The sequence below is a fragment of the Mytilus edulis genome, chromosome 13 (genome assembly GCF_963676685.1).
Source record: "Mytilus edulis chromosome 13, xbMytEdul2.2, whole genome shotgun sequence".
Classification (NCBI taxonomy): domain Eukaryota; kingdom Metazoa; phylum Mollusca; class Bivalvia; order Mytilida; family Mytilidae; genus Mytilus; species Mytilus edulis.
In genome coordinates, this window is record NC_092356.1 from 49,630,250 (window position 1) to 49,648,915 (window position 18,666).

The 18,666-nt window shown below is 31.6% G+C and overlaps 1 protein-coding gene across 2 annotated transcripts in view; it reads left to right on the plus strand.

Annotated features, from left to right (window-relative positions):
- The first annotated feature begins 432 nt into the window (after positions 1–432).
- LOC139500766 (uncharacterized) overlaps positions 433–18,666 on the plus strand; it is a 57,841-nt gene continuing 39,607 nt past the window's right edge. Inside the window, exons 1-6 of one of the 2 annotated variants that reach the window (XM_071289604.1) lie at positions 433–542; positions 5,555–6,267; positions 7,219–7,312; positions 10,001–10,099; positions 10,766–10,825; positions 12,985–13,050. In XM_071289604.1, the coding sequence (XP_071145705.1) occupies positions 5,572–6,267; positions 7,219–7,312; positions 10,001–10,099; positions 10,766–10,825; positions 12,985–13,050 (1,015 nt within the window). In that variant the 5' untranslated portion in view covers positions 433–542; positions 5,555–5,571. The remainder of the gene's footprint in view (positions 543–5,554; positions 6,268–7,218; positions 7,313–10,000; positions 10,100–10,765; positions 10,826–12,984; positions 13,051–18,666) is intronic. The other variant, XM_071289603.1, reaches the window with a different exon arrangement.

The following is an 18,666-nucleotide window of genomic DNA, read 5'->3' on the forward strand; positions in this document are numbered from 1 at the left end:
TTCTAGAATTTGACTACTATTGTAGGTCCGTACACATGTCTGTTTTGTTTTAATTTGATAGTCTACCTGTTGCTTGTTTATCAAATAAAAGATATAGGAAGATGTAGTATGAGTGTCAATGAGACAACTCTCCATCCAAATAACAATTTATGAAAGTAAACCATTATAGGTAATACCGTTTTATAATGAATTTGTATACCATACCTAGACCACAATCAGAAACATATTTTTATCTAAGCAAAGAACTAGACCGAATCCAAAATGGCGGTATACAGTTTTTGTTTTGTACACTTATATCTCATTGTGCCTTTTATATCATAACGGGTTTTACTTGTGAGATCGACTCCAACCTATTTAATAAGTACATTGCTATTTCAAAGTTTTTAAATTGTATATACAATGGATGAATAAAATTTTCTTACTTGGTTGCATAGACTTTAAAAACTGCTATCGTATATTTTGAGCACTTCCAACTGTGAGTGCAATAATAAAGATGTGAATTATATTTATTGTGTACTAAGTGTAGTATTTTGATTAATAAGGTAAGACAGAGTAGAAATAGTTACAAGTGTTTTTTTTTCTCCTGACAACGACACATTTAATGTTTTTCCCCATCAAAATAGAAATATTTAGAATGAAAATTGGTCGAGTTTTTTTCGGACCCAATCTGGTGACAAACATGGAAAACACATTCTGCTTCGATTCAAGTTTTTAACAATATTTATATTGCAGTGAGACAATTTTAGTACTTTACGAATATAATGATGATCTTTATCGCTATTTTGTTAAAGTTATTTATGACGTATGTTGACTAAAGATAACACTATCGCCGCCAAGTTGTGTATGGGATGAACAGGTACAATGAAAAGATGTCAAACTTTACTGTTTTGAACTAGAAAGTAGAAATCCAGTCAAAACCGGGTACAAATTGACATGACTGGTAGTCACTAAAATTGATGATAGCTTTAAAATTGTGTAGAAATTTAAAATAGGTTGCTAATAGATTTCAATTAGGATTATTACAGTTCTTTTCCATATTTGGATACGCAAAGGTGAGCTAAGACGATTTGCGAACAAGGAGGGAATGTTAATGTATATTCAACTTAATTGTCAACATTTAATTCTATCTACGAGATATATTAGAAAATATGTTTTGTTTGACTGTAATCACTGTGTATCATCGCCACCGGAAATTGGGTACTAACGAAGCGGAGAGAAATAGAAAAAAAAAGTAAACAAGTTAAGAATTCATTCAATTTAAAGCATTTCCACTCATTGGATGAGGGTGCTGCTTAAGAAATGATTTTCTGATATATAATTCTTTAAATTATTAGGCAGATAAGTACAAAATTAATACAAGATTGTGTGTAATACTCCAAAACTTGCCACTTAGTACCGGAAAATTTCGAGGTCGATCGTCCTCTGTCGTCCCATTCTCAAGATATTGAACTGTTTTTCATTATTTTTCCAGACACGTTTTTAGATTATTATAGTGTGGCATCATATTTACTGAAATTTGTTGTCAAAAACATGTTTTTTAAAGAATATGGACAAAAACATTGTTTGTTTGTTGTACGGCGAATTGCAGGACGTTGTACGGCGAATTGCAAAATAACAACTTTTGTCTGTACGGCGTCTTGCAATATATTATAATTTTAAGAGGAAATTAATCACTGTTCAGATAATATCAAATGACGATATTTTGTTGATATAAAAGCTTTACAGGCTTACAAATATACAAAATGTCTTACTTATCAAATATCATTAAACATATGCCGTTAATTCAGTTCAGAAGGCCTCGTTGCGTACCGCTTTTCGATTTTGTACAAAAAGGTTTTTTTCAACCATATTATCCTAAATACATTTACATATCGTTATACTACTAACGACTGTTGTCTTATTTGTTGTTAGGTTGAATTGTGTAAGTTCAATAAAATAAACCGTCCATTCATCTTTTGTTGGTGCTAGCTTTTTTATAGATAAAAACAGTGGAGATGTGGTATGATAGCAAATAAGATAACTATCCATCAGGATAAAATAAAGTGTATGCAAGCAATTATGCTATCCTACGGCCTCCAACAACGAAAACTCGTACCTTATAGTCGGCTATAAAAAGCACCGACAGAAAAATATGGAAGGACTCAACAAGCAAACTAACGGCCTAACTTATATACAGTGTAACAAAACAATTTATGAAAACAACAAATAAGATAGAGATGAAGCAACGACAACCACCGAACCACAGGATCGAGAATTCGGACAGACAAAATTAAGAAAATACTTTGTTTTCATCGAAAGTAAGGAAAAACAAATCGTGAATTGCATTTCGAATTAATTTTCTTGTCAGTTTCGTTTTGATAAGAGTTAACAGCAAATTTAATTACCATTTTTTCCAAACGAACCCAAAAGCAATGAAAAGGGGAAGTGCATAATTATCTTCAATGTATTCAAAAGTTTGAAAACCACTGTTCAAAGTCGCAGAAATGCCAAGCTCCATAAGGAATCTTTTATAAAGCTGACTAGTTTTCAGAAGACACACGCAAGTACCATATTTTTTATTGACACATGGACAGACAACTGAACGGATGGAAAAGCAGACGGAGTGATCGACTCCAAGAAAAAGGACTATGTCATGAATAATCGAAAATGCTTCAAACAGCAAAAGGGAGGCTTCTTCTGGTTATGTATATTGTTGAGTAAATGTTTTATGTCAATCAGTCGTAGTAAACTTGGGTTATCGTCATGACGTAGGAAAGTGTAACAAACAGTTAGAATGAGTGAATACTATAGGGCGTGAACATTAATTTTTTTTATGGCGGGAGCTCTTTTAAATTATGGTTACATCTCAGTCAGGGTATTCATACGACTCATTGCTTACATGATTTTGTTAAAAGGAATTACGAAGGTTTACTCATTTTTATTTTAAATCATCAAAACCGGTGTATAAATCAGAAAGTAACATGTAAGGTGTCACAAGTTAAAGCGCTCTTTCGTCTCCGAGTCCCAATTAAGAACTCTGAGCTGATATAAAAAAGCCTTGGTCCATCTTTACATTTCTGAAGTCTTAGACTAGCAAATTTGACATCAATTTGAGAACCAAGTCCTCATTTTTTGGCCTCTTCTACCAGGCCACACTGTTCAGTTATTTTACGAATTGCAAAATGAAAAGGTACTTTATTTTTCACGATTCCGTCCAGGTACTCAGGGTCAATATAACTTATCAAACATTCCACATACTTCTGAATTATTTTCATCATAGGACTGACCAGGGTTTTAGCTAGATAAGAAGTGGCCTTTCCTTTTAACGTTTTTGATACATAACAAATAGAAGGTTAGGCAGATATAACTACATTGGTTTGACGTATAAAGAGGGGTATGAGATATCCCTAAACATGTTTAACACTGCCGCATTTGTTGCACCTGCATGACCCAACTTGAGTCTGTAACCTTTGATACATTTGTATATAGTCTTGTATTTATTTCATTTTTTAAATTTTGGTTCATTTATATGTTTCAAGAAACAAACATTGAACTTCTAGCCCCTTTTTGTAGTTAAATGATTGATCACTTAGGAGACAGCTTCGGGTATATCAATGCACAGTTACAAGTTTAGTTTCGCATTATAGCCATGGTGAATTTTCTAAATATGAAAGTTTTTGTACAATTGAATTGATTTTTAGATAGTTAAATAACAATATAGCCTTCCTGGTGAGTTTATATGAACATTTAGATTGTTTTTAACATGTTTTAGAAGCCATTTTTTTCAGTTTGAACGTCCGTACGTTCCTATCCGTACCGCCATAGATTTAAAAAAAATTGTATTGTTTTTCAACAAAGATTTGACGCTCGATCTTTTCAATTCAATTTTATGGAGAAAAAAACAGCAGAAATACATATATTTTGTTTTTACCTTTTGATAGATATATGTCTATGGTTTCAGGAAAGGTTTCACTCTTATTGATTGACATTTTCCTTTGGACCAAATTTTTGAGATCTTTGTGACATGTTCAACCCCCTATCTTGCAATATTTGGTATCAAATAAATGCTGATTGTTGCCATGGTTACACAAAAAAAGATTATATTTCACCATTATTACTATTGGAAATCAAATCTATGGACGATTCTCTTTCCATAAATATACACATGCATAGCATAACTCAAATAGTTATTTATTAGGAAGGAAGGGAAAGAGGGTGTTTAAAAATTATGAGTGTCAATTCTAAGTTTTTTCCTATCTGTGAATTGACACCCCATCCTAGTGCATAATCTTCTCGTTGCGTTGGGTAGTTTCTTCTATTTGGCCGGGCGTCAGTTTCTTCGACATTTTCCTCATTTCCATTCTCAATTTTATCAAGGATTAACAATACTCAAAGATTTTTTACTTTGCGGAAGCAACGTAAAAAAGGGAATGGACAGCAAATGTTCATGTGATTCTTGTAAATTACAGTTAAGATCAGTTAACAGAGAAAATAATGTCAAAAACAGTGAACACTTTAAGTATTAAGTAACAGATAACTGGAATCTCAATTTCAAATAAACAGTTAACAACATTGCAAATTTTAACAAAACAGATTACAGACAGTGTTAACAGATTAACAGTTCAGGGTTTTTAAATTTATCAGTCAAATAACAGTTTTAAACAAATAAAAACCTTGAAAAAGACAAAAACAGTTTAACATAAATGGGTAACCCCCCACCCACCCCTTAGATATTTGAACTTAATACTTTATTTTCTTTGAAAGGACGGTAAATAACTATTCTAAAATTAGCAAGTTGCCATACAGTTGAAAACAAGTTGCCATACAGTAAATTTGTCAACACGAGCAAGTTGCCGTACACTAGACTTTATTTTTCATGGTCTATATTCTTTAAAATACATCTTTTTGACAACAAATTTCAGTAAATATGATGCCACACTATAATAATCTAAAAACGTGTCTGGAAAAATAATGAAAAACAGTTCAATATCTTGAGAATGGGGCGACAGAGGACGATCGACCTCGAAATTTTCCGGTACTAAGTGGCAAGTTTTGGAGTATTACACACAATCTTGTATCAATTTTGTACTTATCTGCCTAATAATTTAAAGAATTGTATATCAGAAAATCATTTCTATAGCGGCACCCTCATCCAATGAGTGGAAATGCTTTAAATTGAATGAATTCTTAACTTGTTTACTTTTTTTTCTATTTCTCTCCGCTTCGTTAGTACCCAATTTCCGGTGGCGATGATACACAGTGGTAATATATTGAATCTTATTGTGTGGAGTTGCCCAATCCAATTATACTTTTTAAGATAATATTATTTAAACTTCCGGATCCCATACATCATGAGGTTAAAAACTAGAAACATCGTTTGTGATAGGCAAAGGCAAAGAAACAAAATCATCTGATTTATTGTATATGAATACCAGGTTTTTAGATTTTTTTCTTCTTATTGGAGACCAATTGAAGATCCATGAAAGGTTGGTAAGATAAAAATTAAAGACTACATTAAACTATTTAAAGATTTAAAAACGATACTACAAATTTACCATTTTTCTTTTAAATAAAGCAAGCATAAACCATACAATGGAGGCTTTTGCATCTGATAAAGAGTGCTGTTATTACACTAAACTTTTGACATTAATCCTTGGAATCGGAATGGATGTTTTGCATAATTACTTTGAACGGAAAATTTTAGATACCAAAGATTTTTGCACTTTTTTAAACATACATAAACATTGTCTGTTTCATGAACGCTATCCTAAAATTCAGTGTTGTGAGTGTTCTAAAAAATGTCTTGTCTCTTCAAAAAGAGGAAGTTTAAATGAAACGCAGTTTCAGCAATTGTTTGATATTACTCCTCCAACTGAAAAGGACCATTTTCAAACCGGAAGAAATAATGTAATAACAAAGGACTGTTTGTGCAGAATCAAGGCAAATGAATCTAATGAAGTTGACTGTATGGATATAACACTATTGTGTGCAATTATCAATTCGTGTTTTATAAACAGCAACCAATCTATACATGGATACCCTATAGATTTTGAAACTATCAAAGCTACGAGAAATTTCTTGTCACACCGACCTGGCAATCGCATTTCGGAGGCAGAATTTAACACTAGATGGGTTAACATGGAGCAGGCTATTTTAGGGATAGCTAGCACTGTAGGAAACTATTTTGCTAAAGCGAACAAACGGAAAATATGTGCATTGAAAGAAAAGGCATTATCAATCGAAGGCTTAGTAGAAATTATCAAGAACAATGCTGATGTAATTAAGAAGGTAGAATTATCAGAATATATTTCCTATATAATTTATTTATCAATAAGAAATAATTTATTATAATGTATTTTGCAAATAATTATAGATAATTAATTTTCATATGTGCTTGAAATCTTTCGTGCATAGTTTTGAAATTTTGTTTGATTTTATTTCAGGTCTTATAATTCTCTAAATGCAAAATGTTAGAAGCATGATACGTGTACACTGACATTAATATCTTGCTTTAATATTGTAAATACGCAAAAGAAAACGATTAATAATATGATGACATTAAAGTTATCAATGCGCGCAAATACAATACGCATTTTAGCCATGCATATATCGTAACATCTTGAAAACTAAACGTAAGAAAGTTTTGAGCTAAAAGCTAGTTACTACTCTAAGTTAACCTTAAAAAAACCAGAATTGATATAGGAAAATAAACTTATGTTAATCACAAATTGATATACAATTCCGCTCAGTAATCGATCCCGCAAATGCACACAGTCGCAACTGACATTTATAAAATTTGGTTTTTCGCCGTGGTTCGGTTGTTATGATTTCAATATTGGATAATATACTTTATGGTATTATAAAAATCGATCGGGATTTCGCATACAGGACTATGGAAAATAACAAAAGTGACAAACAGTGCACATTTACCATACACGAAATGACACACACTATGAAATTTGTGAATCAACAAAGATGCATCAAGAACAACTGCATATAGTAAGTAAAACATATGGGATTTCTGATGAAGAAAGGCGTAAGATATATAATGAATATTCAAACGCATAAGTCGATGATAAAATGACAACATTATTGCAAAACACTTTGGGACAAACAACAGTTTACACTACTCAGCATAGAAAACGAAAGACTTAGCAACCTGATGTATCGTGCTATTTTGCATCATGCAATAAACATCCTTTCTAATATAGTACACATTTAATTTGTTATCCATTTTAGAACCTTCTGGACCCTCTTGAAATCCAAAGGAATAATACAGCATTGGTTACAGATGTTAAAGATGAAATCACCCAACTTCTACAAAAATACAAGGGTAAAATTTGTTGTTGTGTTAATTATTTGTTTATCGTTCATTTTTATTTTGGTACATTAATTAGGCCGTTAGTTCTCTCGGTTGAATTGTTTAACATTAGTGATTTCGGGGTCTTTTATGTATAACTATGTGGTATGGTCTTTGCTCATTCTTGAAGACTCTGCGGTAGCCTATAGCTGTTATTTTCTGTTTCATTTGGTCTTTTGTGGAAATTTGTCACGTTGACAATTATACCATATCTCCATTTTTTATACATGTATATCAAAGTGTTATGAAATAATTGCATTTGATTTAAAAAGTAATCAAAAACTAAAACATTTAGGTATGAATGCAATCGAATTGTTACATAATTTCTCCACACAAAACTGCTTTGAGAATTTCTTACATTAGCTAGATTCCTTAAATACCAAGTATTCTTCGAATGCTTCAATATGTTTATCGTTACACTTTGTGACCTGTTAAACCTGCTGTTTGTGATTTTATGCCCCATACCTCAGCTTTTATCAACCTTTTACAGAGTTTTCTCCCCTTATGTATTTCAAATCAGTATTACTCCGCAACCCTACATGTAAATGACCTGAACTCTTTCTATTTGAGATCACCGACCTTTGACCTTGAAATTGAAGTCAAGATCAAAGGTCAATTTGACGTTCTAGATTTTGACCTTTGCTAAAAAATCCTACTGGTTCATTATAAAACAATTTAGTCTTTTGTATTTGGCTGAAGACATTTTATCATTTATCAGGTAAGCCGGAAATAATCGTATTTTAACCGGAAGTAGCCTATTTCAGACTAATCCTATGAAACAGAACATAGAATTTTTCTTTTTTAAATATCAGTAAGAAGTAACAAACTGCATGAACCAGGAGTGACATTTTCCAACACCGCATTTTTAAATTCCATTCTTTTCATTGAGGTGGAATGACCTTCAATTGTTCTCTGAACAATTAGTTTTTAGATATTATCATTATTCTTTCTGCAAAACGTTACGACATTTCCCAAATGAGGTACGCAACATGTTAAAATGATATTAGGTTTCTAGTATCGGTTGACAAAAAGCTATCTTTCGGTTAGGGCACCACATTTTCTTTATAGCGGTTATCTTCCATAACACCGAAAACCTTGTTATCATTCAAACACCATAACCATAAAAGGTAAAAAAAAAAAAACGAATGTGAAATTTGTTCAGGACTAGACACTTGTTCTTCGTTACATTTGGATAGAAAAAAACCAACACCTCATTGCTAGGGTTATACCCCTTTGAAAATTAACCGATGTCGGTCACCAATGATAATCAATTCATGTGACCATGAAAATGGATAAAGTCAAAGGTCAATGTCATGACCTAGTCCTTTACCTTAGCTTGTTATCGGATTTACTCAAAAACCGTAAAAGATGACTGATAAAACGTAATGGAGAAAATGTGTGTGTATTTGAGATCTACATTTGTTATATTGAGTCTAACATTGATAGATCAATTATTATGGACCTGTTTTTCGAGGTCTAAAATGAAGATTTTTTGCTTATAACACAAAAAAGGTTAGAGATAGATAGAAACTGTGAATGCATAAATGTTCAGCATGATATGATCTACAAAGTTGGGTCAAGGTCCCTTGCAACGACGTAAAAAACCTTATCAACCATATATTTTTAAACTTAGATGGCTATAAATAATATAAGTATGAAATAATTTATCCTGGAAGTGACATTTATGACACTATCAACAACATATAAGTCCTTAGCAATCACTTATTATTTTAACGTTAAAGGATAAGGATAGAGCATATGACATTTTTGATACTTAGTAACCACTTGTTTTGAACATAAAAGTACTAAGCAACCATTTCTGTTTGAACTAAGAAGGCTACCAATGAATTGAACAATTGAATTTTAATTACTATATCGTTTTCTTAATTTCGTGTTATATTTTCTTATACAAATTGTGACCAGTGGTATATCGTTTACAGTTGTATTTGATTGTAAACTGTACAATCAAATCTATTCAATTTTCTTCTTTTAACTTTGTTGTAAAGCATTTCTGTGTTTCTTTAATTTAAAATTAGGATATAAAGAGGGGCGAAAGATACCAGAGGGACAGTCAAACTCATAGATCCAAAATAAACTGACAACGCCATGGCTAAAAATGAAAAAAAGGCAAACAGAAAAATAATTGTACACATGACACACCTGTCGTTAGGTCAGTTTATTACAAACCCAGTAAATAGTCTAATTCGGTAGATCACATTCATATAAAAGGGAACGGGATTGTAGTGACGACGTTAGGAAAATATCAGATACCATATGTGAAGCGGTTATTTCCATAACGGTTAACCAACTAGTGATGGCGTCTGCTAAATTTACGAAGGGATGATTTCAACTTCACCATTTAAGACTCTTGGTTCAATAGGTTCCTTGTATGATTTATTTCTAAGTCTATTTGAATTTACGTTGCAGTGATAATTTGAACCCTTTGAACCATAAAGATCTGCGTATTAAAAAAATACTCCAACTGCCAGGTGATTACTAGCTGTTAAAAATGATTCTCAATTGTTTTTTCTTTCGCTTTAGTTATTTTTTGTAACGTTGATTATTCTTTCAACTTTTATAAATACAAGTGCTGCGATCAAACTTTCGATTTGATAATGGCAAATTGTTCTTGAAACTTGAGATATTCGTTTATCTTTCCAGATGAAATGTCAGTTGATATTGGAAATCTAAGATTTGAAGTAAAGCAATTCACTAAAGCAATGTCAAATTCTTGCCCGGAGGTAAAAGTCGATACACAAGGTAATTTTAAAGTAATGTAAGGTATTCGTGGTTGAATATATTATACAAAATTGAAATCATAATGTTTTTTTTGTTAATATCGACGCTGACAGAATTAGATTGCTTATGAACAAACATACATCTGCATAATGTAAGAATCGAACACGGGTAGTTTGGTTCTTGTTACTTACGATACAAGTTAGTCAGCGACTGAGGCTTTATATCACTGAGCTCTAAATACGTTTTTAAATCAGGGGTTACTGCAGTGGAATACATTGTTTTTAGTTCTATTTTAGAGTCTTCAAGTTTAATTATAACAGCATTCAAATTTCCTATAGAATAAGATTAAAGAAAACAAATTAACAATGAGTCTAAAAGGTAAGATGAACATTTTTCAAACCAGTGTGAAGAACATAAATATTTTGATTTTTGATGTCAATGGAAAAAGATGGCAAATTTAGATAGGGGCCAAAACTGAGGTTACAACAGCACACATGAACATTCATTCATGTTTACTTATTCACAAAAACCAAACGGTGTGCACTACGATCCTTTATTGCATAGGTTAACTCCAAAATGGGAGAATTTGAAAGATGATCGTATTTGGCTAAAATTCATAAATAATTCTCGAAATGCAAATTGAAAGTACATGAATCATGTGAGAACAAATGATTGATTTTTGGTTAGGTCAAGTTCCTCACATGGATACTGCAGTTTGCGTTTCTGACGAACAAATGACAGAAGAAGGTAAGAGTGTGTACAAATATTAAACTGCGGATATATTTTTACATAAGGAAACACACCGCTGATAATATTTGTTTCAAAGGATGCTTCAGTTAAAAAAACAAAATTATACTTCAAATTATATCTACAAAAACATTTGACTATATTTAACCTAAACTCATGATCCGCTATCAAACAAAATTAATTCTTTAAAGCACAAGGACTATGGCATAATTACAAATATTTCTGAATATCTTCGTTGATTAGGACCCCTATTTGTTGCAATTGTTATAACCAAATTATATTCTGACGAAATACTTTCAAAGAAATAAGATATTTGAGATCCAAATATTTCATTAATTTGTAGAAGTCAATACAACAGAGGTTATCATTGTCATATTTGCTTTCGTTAAATATTTCATATATAGTGTCTGCAAACGTAATGATAACTCTGTCTGATTATTTTTCGTTTACTTCAAAGTATTTTATGATCGTGTTATCTTCAATCCATACTCAAATATTACTAGTGAGCACATAAAAGTAGATTATAAGAAATGTGCAGTCTTTGAATTGTCCATAGACAAAAAAGATATCAAAAACGTTCTGAAAGAACTCAATTGCTGATGACAAAACTAAACTAACATCTTCTAATGAGAATACAATCACGGGCATTACGTGCACATATATACGATTCCGTGATTTATGATCAGGAGTGAGTACTATGCGATTCATACACAAATAACAACAAGCTTTTATAAGCAACAAAGCAACATTGGCCAATTTAATATCAGATTTAAACAAAGAAAGCTAATTTGACATCTTCAATATAAACACCCTGAGGATTGCTTGTTGCCGTCTCAACGATTTTTGCTAATAAAGTTCAGGTATATTCATGACGAGACAAAGACAATAACAATCAAAACCAAGGACTAAACAAAGACTCACAAAAAAAGGACATTTACATCAACAGTTATAAATAATAAATAAGTAACAACACGAACTCCACAACAAAATAACAAATGAGTTAAAAAAAAAATAGGTTAAGTTGTTTTTTCCAAACTGAAATGAGGAACAAAAATATTTCGACTTACAGTGTCATCTGAAAAGGAGGTAAGAATATGAAACAAAAATCGTTTTACAAAAAACAATATAAGGACTTTTTTATTCACACATAACAAATGAAGTGTTCTCCCTCATCGGATCCTCGAACTAGGAGTCCCTATGGTAATCAGACATAACAATTTAATATCATATGTTAATAAAGAAAAGCTAATATGACATCCTGAGGATTGCTTGTTGCCGTCTCAACGACTTTTGATAATTAAGTTCATGCATATTCATAACGAGACAACATAACAAATACTATTAAGTTAAAAAAAATGAGGTTTAGTAGTTTTAGGTGTCACACCACCAATTACTCCCTCAAATTTAGAACGTATGTGAAAGTAGGCTTACTCGGAAAAAATAGTGCATTTGATGTTTGATGTCATTGTTTACTTAAACTAACCAACAAATTGACAGAAATGAAACTTTTGGTGAAAGAGAAATATATTAAGACCATTTTGAGCTAAAACTTACTTGTTTTTGAGTTTGCATTCAAAATTGAGGATTAATGGACTCCATAGTATACTAATTTAAGATTTCCAGAAAACCAGGGGTTATTTTCATTGGTACCTCTATTCGGAAGACCTTTTCTTTTTTATATGACTTTAAACATCTGTTGAAAATTGGCATGTAGAAAGCTGATACATGTATGATTCAGGATATACCTGGTTTCTATGAAGTTAAACTTAAGGTAAAATATTTAGAAAACTGTGAAAATGGCAAAATTTGGTTGAACATATAGGGACTTTTAATTGGTGGTGTGACAACCGGATTGAGGAACAGATTTGTTTTGATTTTCAGTGTATAAGGATATGAAACAAAAATCGCTTTATAAAAGACAATCTAAGGATTTTTTTATTCACACATATAACAAATGAGGTGCTCTGCCTCATCGGTTCCTTGAATTAGAAGTCCCTCTACTGATCAGACATAACAACGACCATTTATTGCATGGATTAACTACACAATAGGAGAATATTAAAGATGATCGTATTTGGTTTAACATTATTTATCATTATCGAAATACAAATATGCAATACCTGATTCCTATTAAAGCAAAGGCTTGTTTTATTTGTTAGGTCAAGATTCCCTCATAGATACTGCAGTCTGTGTTTCTGACGTGCAAGTGACGGGACAAGATAAGAGTGTGTACAATTATTATTAACATGTTAAATGAGTTTTACATAAAGGCTATACATATATTTCTACGTAGCTTTTTATGCCTCAGTTATGGGCATTATGTTTTCTGGTCTGTGTATCGGTTCGTCCGTCCGTTCATCCTTCCGTTCATCTGTCCTTTCGATCGTTCATTAATTCGTCCGTCCATTCACCTTCCGTTTATCTTTCGTCCGTCTGTTTCGCTTCAGGTTAAAGTGTTTGGTCGAGGTAGTTTTTAAAGAAGTCCAATCAACTTGAAATTTAGTAAACATGTTTCCTATAATATGATATTTCAAATTAAAATGCCAAATTAGAGTTGTTAACCTAATTGTACCGTCCGCTGAACATAGAAAATGATAGTGCGGAAGGAAAATACGTAGGTGTACTATGGATACATTCTTTTTTAAAATGTTTTGTCGCTTTTTTTACTCAAGTAAAACAAACCGTTGATAATATTTGTTTTAAATCATTCTTGCATAAACCAATTGATATGTATACGAAAAGCAATTAAGAGAAGGAGTTAAAATAAATGATAGCTACAATAAAACAGATACATTTTTACAAGTTGCGTCTATTGATAATATTACAATTAAAATCAGAATGCACAACAACAAAAGAACAATCAACAATCAAATCAGCAACAAGAAAGTTTTCTATCGCTCAGTAACATGGAGAATGGTTTCTACTATATAATACGTCTTTATAAATCTCAATTTCTACTTCACATTATATCTTTAAAGACGTTTTACTACATTCAACTGAGACTCAGAATCCGCGACCAAAACACACTTCATTCTTTAAAGCACTAGGGGTTGAAGTCATAAATCTTTGCTCAGTGCTCGGAGCATGAAAATCATGCTCGAAACATGAAATCCAACGTTTTGATTGGTTGATTTTGGAGTATGAGTACAAAAAACTGACTCGAAAAATTTATGACTTCAAGGACTATGACTATGGAATAATTACTAATATTACTAAGATATATTTCTTGATTAAGAATTCCATTTAAGGCAGTTTTTATAAGGAAATAGTTTCCCGACGAAAAGTATTCAATGAAATGAAGTATCTTAATTTCGAAAAATTTCCATAAATGTTTATATGTCGATCGATACTAAATGTATTATTGTAATTTTGCTACATCAGATATTTCATATATAGCGACTGCAAATGTGATCATAACTCTGTCTGATTTTTTTTTAATTCCCAGTATTGAATGTTTATGCAATATTCAGTCCATACAAACATATATAACTGATGTTTATAAAAAAGTAGATAATTATTACCATAAGAAATATGCAGTCATTAAATTGTCCCTCAAAGTACAAAAAGTTATCAAAATGTTTTGATATAATTCAATTGCTTATGACAAAACCTGCATCTTTCTTATATAAGATTTGATCACGTGCACCTTTGGTACATATGTTATACGATTGCATGCTTTAAAAAAACTACAATACGATGCAAACTTTTACAAGACCTATCGTAGGATCTAATAATTGATTCTTAGAGCAGTCCTACTTCATATTATTCCACGTATATTATAACTGTAAGCTGTAATAAGCAACAGTGGCAAATTAAATGTTAGATGTAAATAAAGAAAAGCTTAATCAACGTCTTTCATATGAACAATTTGGGGATTGCCTTTTGTTTTCTTAACCACTTTTTCCAATATAGATCATGAATATTAATGACAAGAACGACTGAAACACAACTTTTAAAAATTGAATAAGGAACAAAAAAGTTTGGAATTTCAGTGTCATTGGAAAAAAAAGAAAGGAATATGAAAAAAAAAAAAAAAAAACAGCTCTACAAAAGAAAATTTAAAAAATGTATCTATGTTTTCTTATTCTGTGACCAAACAAAGTGCTCTCCCACCACGGGTGCTCTAAATAGAAGTCCCTATGCCGATCATACATTACTTCGATCCTATATTACATGGCTTAATGTTGTGTTTCTGTTGTGTTGTAGTTCCCCTTTTAACGTTGTGTTTCGGTTATGTTGTAGTTCTCCTCTTATATTTAATGCGTTTCCCTCAGTTTTAATTTGTAACCCGGATTTTTTTTTTTCAATCGATTTATGAATTTCGAACAGCGGTATACTACTGTTGCCTTTATTTAACTCCCAAATTAGGGAATTTTAAAAGTGATCATATTTGATTTAAATTTATAAATCCTTATCGAAACACAAATAAAAAGTATATGCTTCATATAAGAATAATGTTTGATTTTTTTTAGGTGGAGTTCCTCAAATTGATACTGCAGTCTGTGTTTCTGACGTACAAATGACGGAAAAAGATAAAAGTTTGTACAATTATTAACATGTTAATCTATTTTGACATGAATATATTTCTATTTTGCTTTTTATAATGTTTCGTCGCATATTTGACAACAAAGGAAAAACATCGCTGGTGATATTTGTTTCAAAGCATCCTTGCATCCTTGCATATACACATTGAGACCTTCATTTCAGGCAGTGTTTATAACCGAATGATTTCACGACGAAAAGTAAAGAAATAAACTATTTAAATTTCGAAAATTTATATCATTAATTTGTCAATGTGAATCAAAACAAAAAATGCCATGGTCATTTTAGCTATAGTTTATATGGCGTTTAAAAACGGGATCATAAATCTGTCTTATTGCTTTTTTTAATATCAATCCCATTATGATATGTTCGTGAAGTCTTCAATCCATGCAATAGACTAGTGTGCATTACATTTGAAGTCTTTGAATTTACTATCTATCAATATTCCAATGTAAACATTTCTTGATGTTGACATATTTCAAAACGTCCTGCATCTTATATTATTGATATAAAATTCATGCTTATAGATTAAACTTTAAATCTCATATATTATTTACGAAAACGTATATCAAAATGGCAAAATGTCTTGATAACAATTACAAATGCATAGACTGATTAAAATGTATCGGCTTTTTGTGCGTATTTTAAACAATAGTTGGTGATAACATTCTTTGAGGGAATTCGATGTTTGCTATACCATGGTTCATTTAAGCGCACTTGATAAGAATACCACTATACTAATAAGAATGTCACTGTTTGCAGTGTTGTGAGAAAGATTTTCATTTGTATCCATGTAATATCTGTGAAACAATATATGTTTTAAAATGATGATTTTTCTTTATCAAGTATATAGTAATGTAAACTTTTGAAGCCCAAACTTTCTATTGTCTTAAATTTGCAAATTATCCGAAAAGATCCAAAACTATACCAAAACAGAACGACATGTATTTGAAATTAAAGCAAACGTATTAGTGGACCAATTTGTATTCTTCTGTACAAAAAATGAACTAAAAATATCTGTTGCTTTCGCCCTACCAAGTTTACCCATGTTACTTTATATGATTTCGACCGATCATTAGTTATTGAATCTTACACATTTTGATTGGATTAAGCGATTAATAATTTACTTACAAACTGTTTATTTTCTTCATACACGTATATTGAAAAATTCAGAACCTGCATGCTTGTGTACACTAGCTTCGTTGACATTCAAACTAGACACCGGAAGAGTCCATATTGTTTTTTATCATTGAAACTTAAAGAATATAAGGTTATAAATGCAACTTCATAAAATTATCACTTATAGAGTAAATAAATTATTTTTTACAAGCATTTTCCGAAGAAAAGAAAAGACATGTTTACAATGCATACGTTTTATTTCATAAAAAAATCGAAAAAGGAACTGGAGTATGGAATCTCAAGCCGGTAATGTTTTTGAGTTTATTTGTCAAAATTTAACCAAACTCATTATATAAGGTAAAAAGCAGTTGTTCCCTAAATCATGTTGATACCTCATACACTCTATGATACGTAAAGAAATCACTATAAGATGCATAACATTGAGAACGGAAATATGTGATGTGTCAAAGAGACAAAATGCCGACCAAACAGTAGTAAACAGACGAAATCCACCAATGGGTCTTCAACACAGCGAGAAAACCCCGCACCTGGAGGCGTGCTTCGGCTGGTCCTTAAACAAATTGTACTAGACAATAGTCAGTTATAATGGACATCATACTTAACTCAACAATAAATAGATGAACAAAAAAAAATCACACAAGACTTCAATCTCCGGCGCAGAGTTCATACCCGTTCCATACATGCTCCGCAATACTGTATTTAATATTGAGGGTAGTGTTACAAAGTATTGAACGGAACGGATATGATATCTGCGTCGGAGATTAACAAGACTTAACAAAGTTCAGAGGCTCCTGACTTCGGACAGGCGCAAAAGATACAGCGGGGTCAAACATATTTTGTAAGATCGCAACCCTCCTCCTATACATCTAGTCATGTAGAAAAACAAACACACAGCAATACTGACAGTAAAACTCAGTTTAAATGAAGTCCGAGTCCAATGAATATCGGTACAATCCCTCCCGTAAGGGTTTTATTATCATACAATCATCAAATATATGATAGGAATATAACCCGTATCATGCCAACAACTGTTTAAAGAATAAATGTGTTGATTTCCGATGCAAAGATCCAATAAGTGAATCAATATTAAACCAAAATGTGCCATCTTTATTGATCTCACAACAGTATCGTAACTTTTTCCTTTCTTAATGAGTCTGTTAAAAGGTTTGGTAAGCTTTTAAGATGAATGCCGAGCATAACCACTAAAATGATTCCAAACTCACATGAAATGGAAAGTGATACAGCAAATAATACTAACAGACCGGAAACAATGTCAGATTGACTTACTTGAAATGTGAAATTAATGTATAAATGAGCAGAAACGGTAAAAAAAAACTGGATATCATTGTTCCTAGAAAATTTCAATCTTTGTTCCTTGTAACATTAAAAGTAGTCCTTCATCCCTCATCCTTAAAAACCTTTAAACATTTTTATCATTTTAACGAAACTATAGACAACTGTCATCAAAGTTGGAGGATGAGCAAGCTGTAAAACCAGGTTTAATCAAGTATTTTCTTCGGAAAATGCCTGTACTATGACAGGTACAGTGTAACACGATAGGTTTTTCCTGTCGTTTTGTTGCATTGTGTTTATTATATGTTTTATTGACCTCCTCTTTCTGTATCCCTCGGATCAACTAATGTCAAGGTTTTCATGTTTGATATTGCATAGGCTGTAAGTTATTCAAAACTCCGAGGTGTAACAAAATGTATTTCCTTGCACTTACCCAACAAAAATTTAAGAAATCCAATACGAAATCATTACTTTACAGGGAAAATTAAAACAGGGATACGTTAGAGTCTAAAGTACAAATTATTGTTGTCAAGGGTGAAAGGCATACAGTTGAAACCTAAAGCAAAACAATATAGTTATGTTTATTTTGTTTTGAATTTGTCTTCTGTAGACGTCAAGAAATGTCGTGTGGAATGGAGACTCGAAACACCAGAAACATGGAATTTAAAAGAAATAAAAGAAACTTTAGTGAAGTTTTCAGAAATGTTACAACCATGGTTCGAAATAGAATTTGTTCATGTTGGATCCTTAATTATAAAAACATTAGTACAAAAGAAAGTTCTTGATAATCGGGATCAGATGCGAACATCAATACATTCATTTTTGGAAAAAGTTGTTGAAGTTTGCAAGATCAATTCCGATGAAAA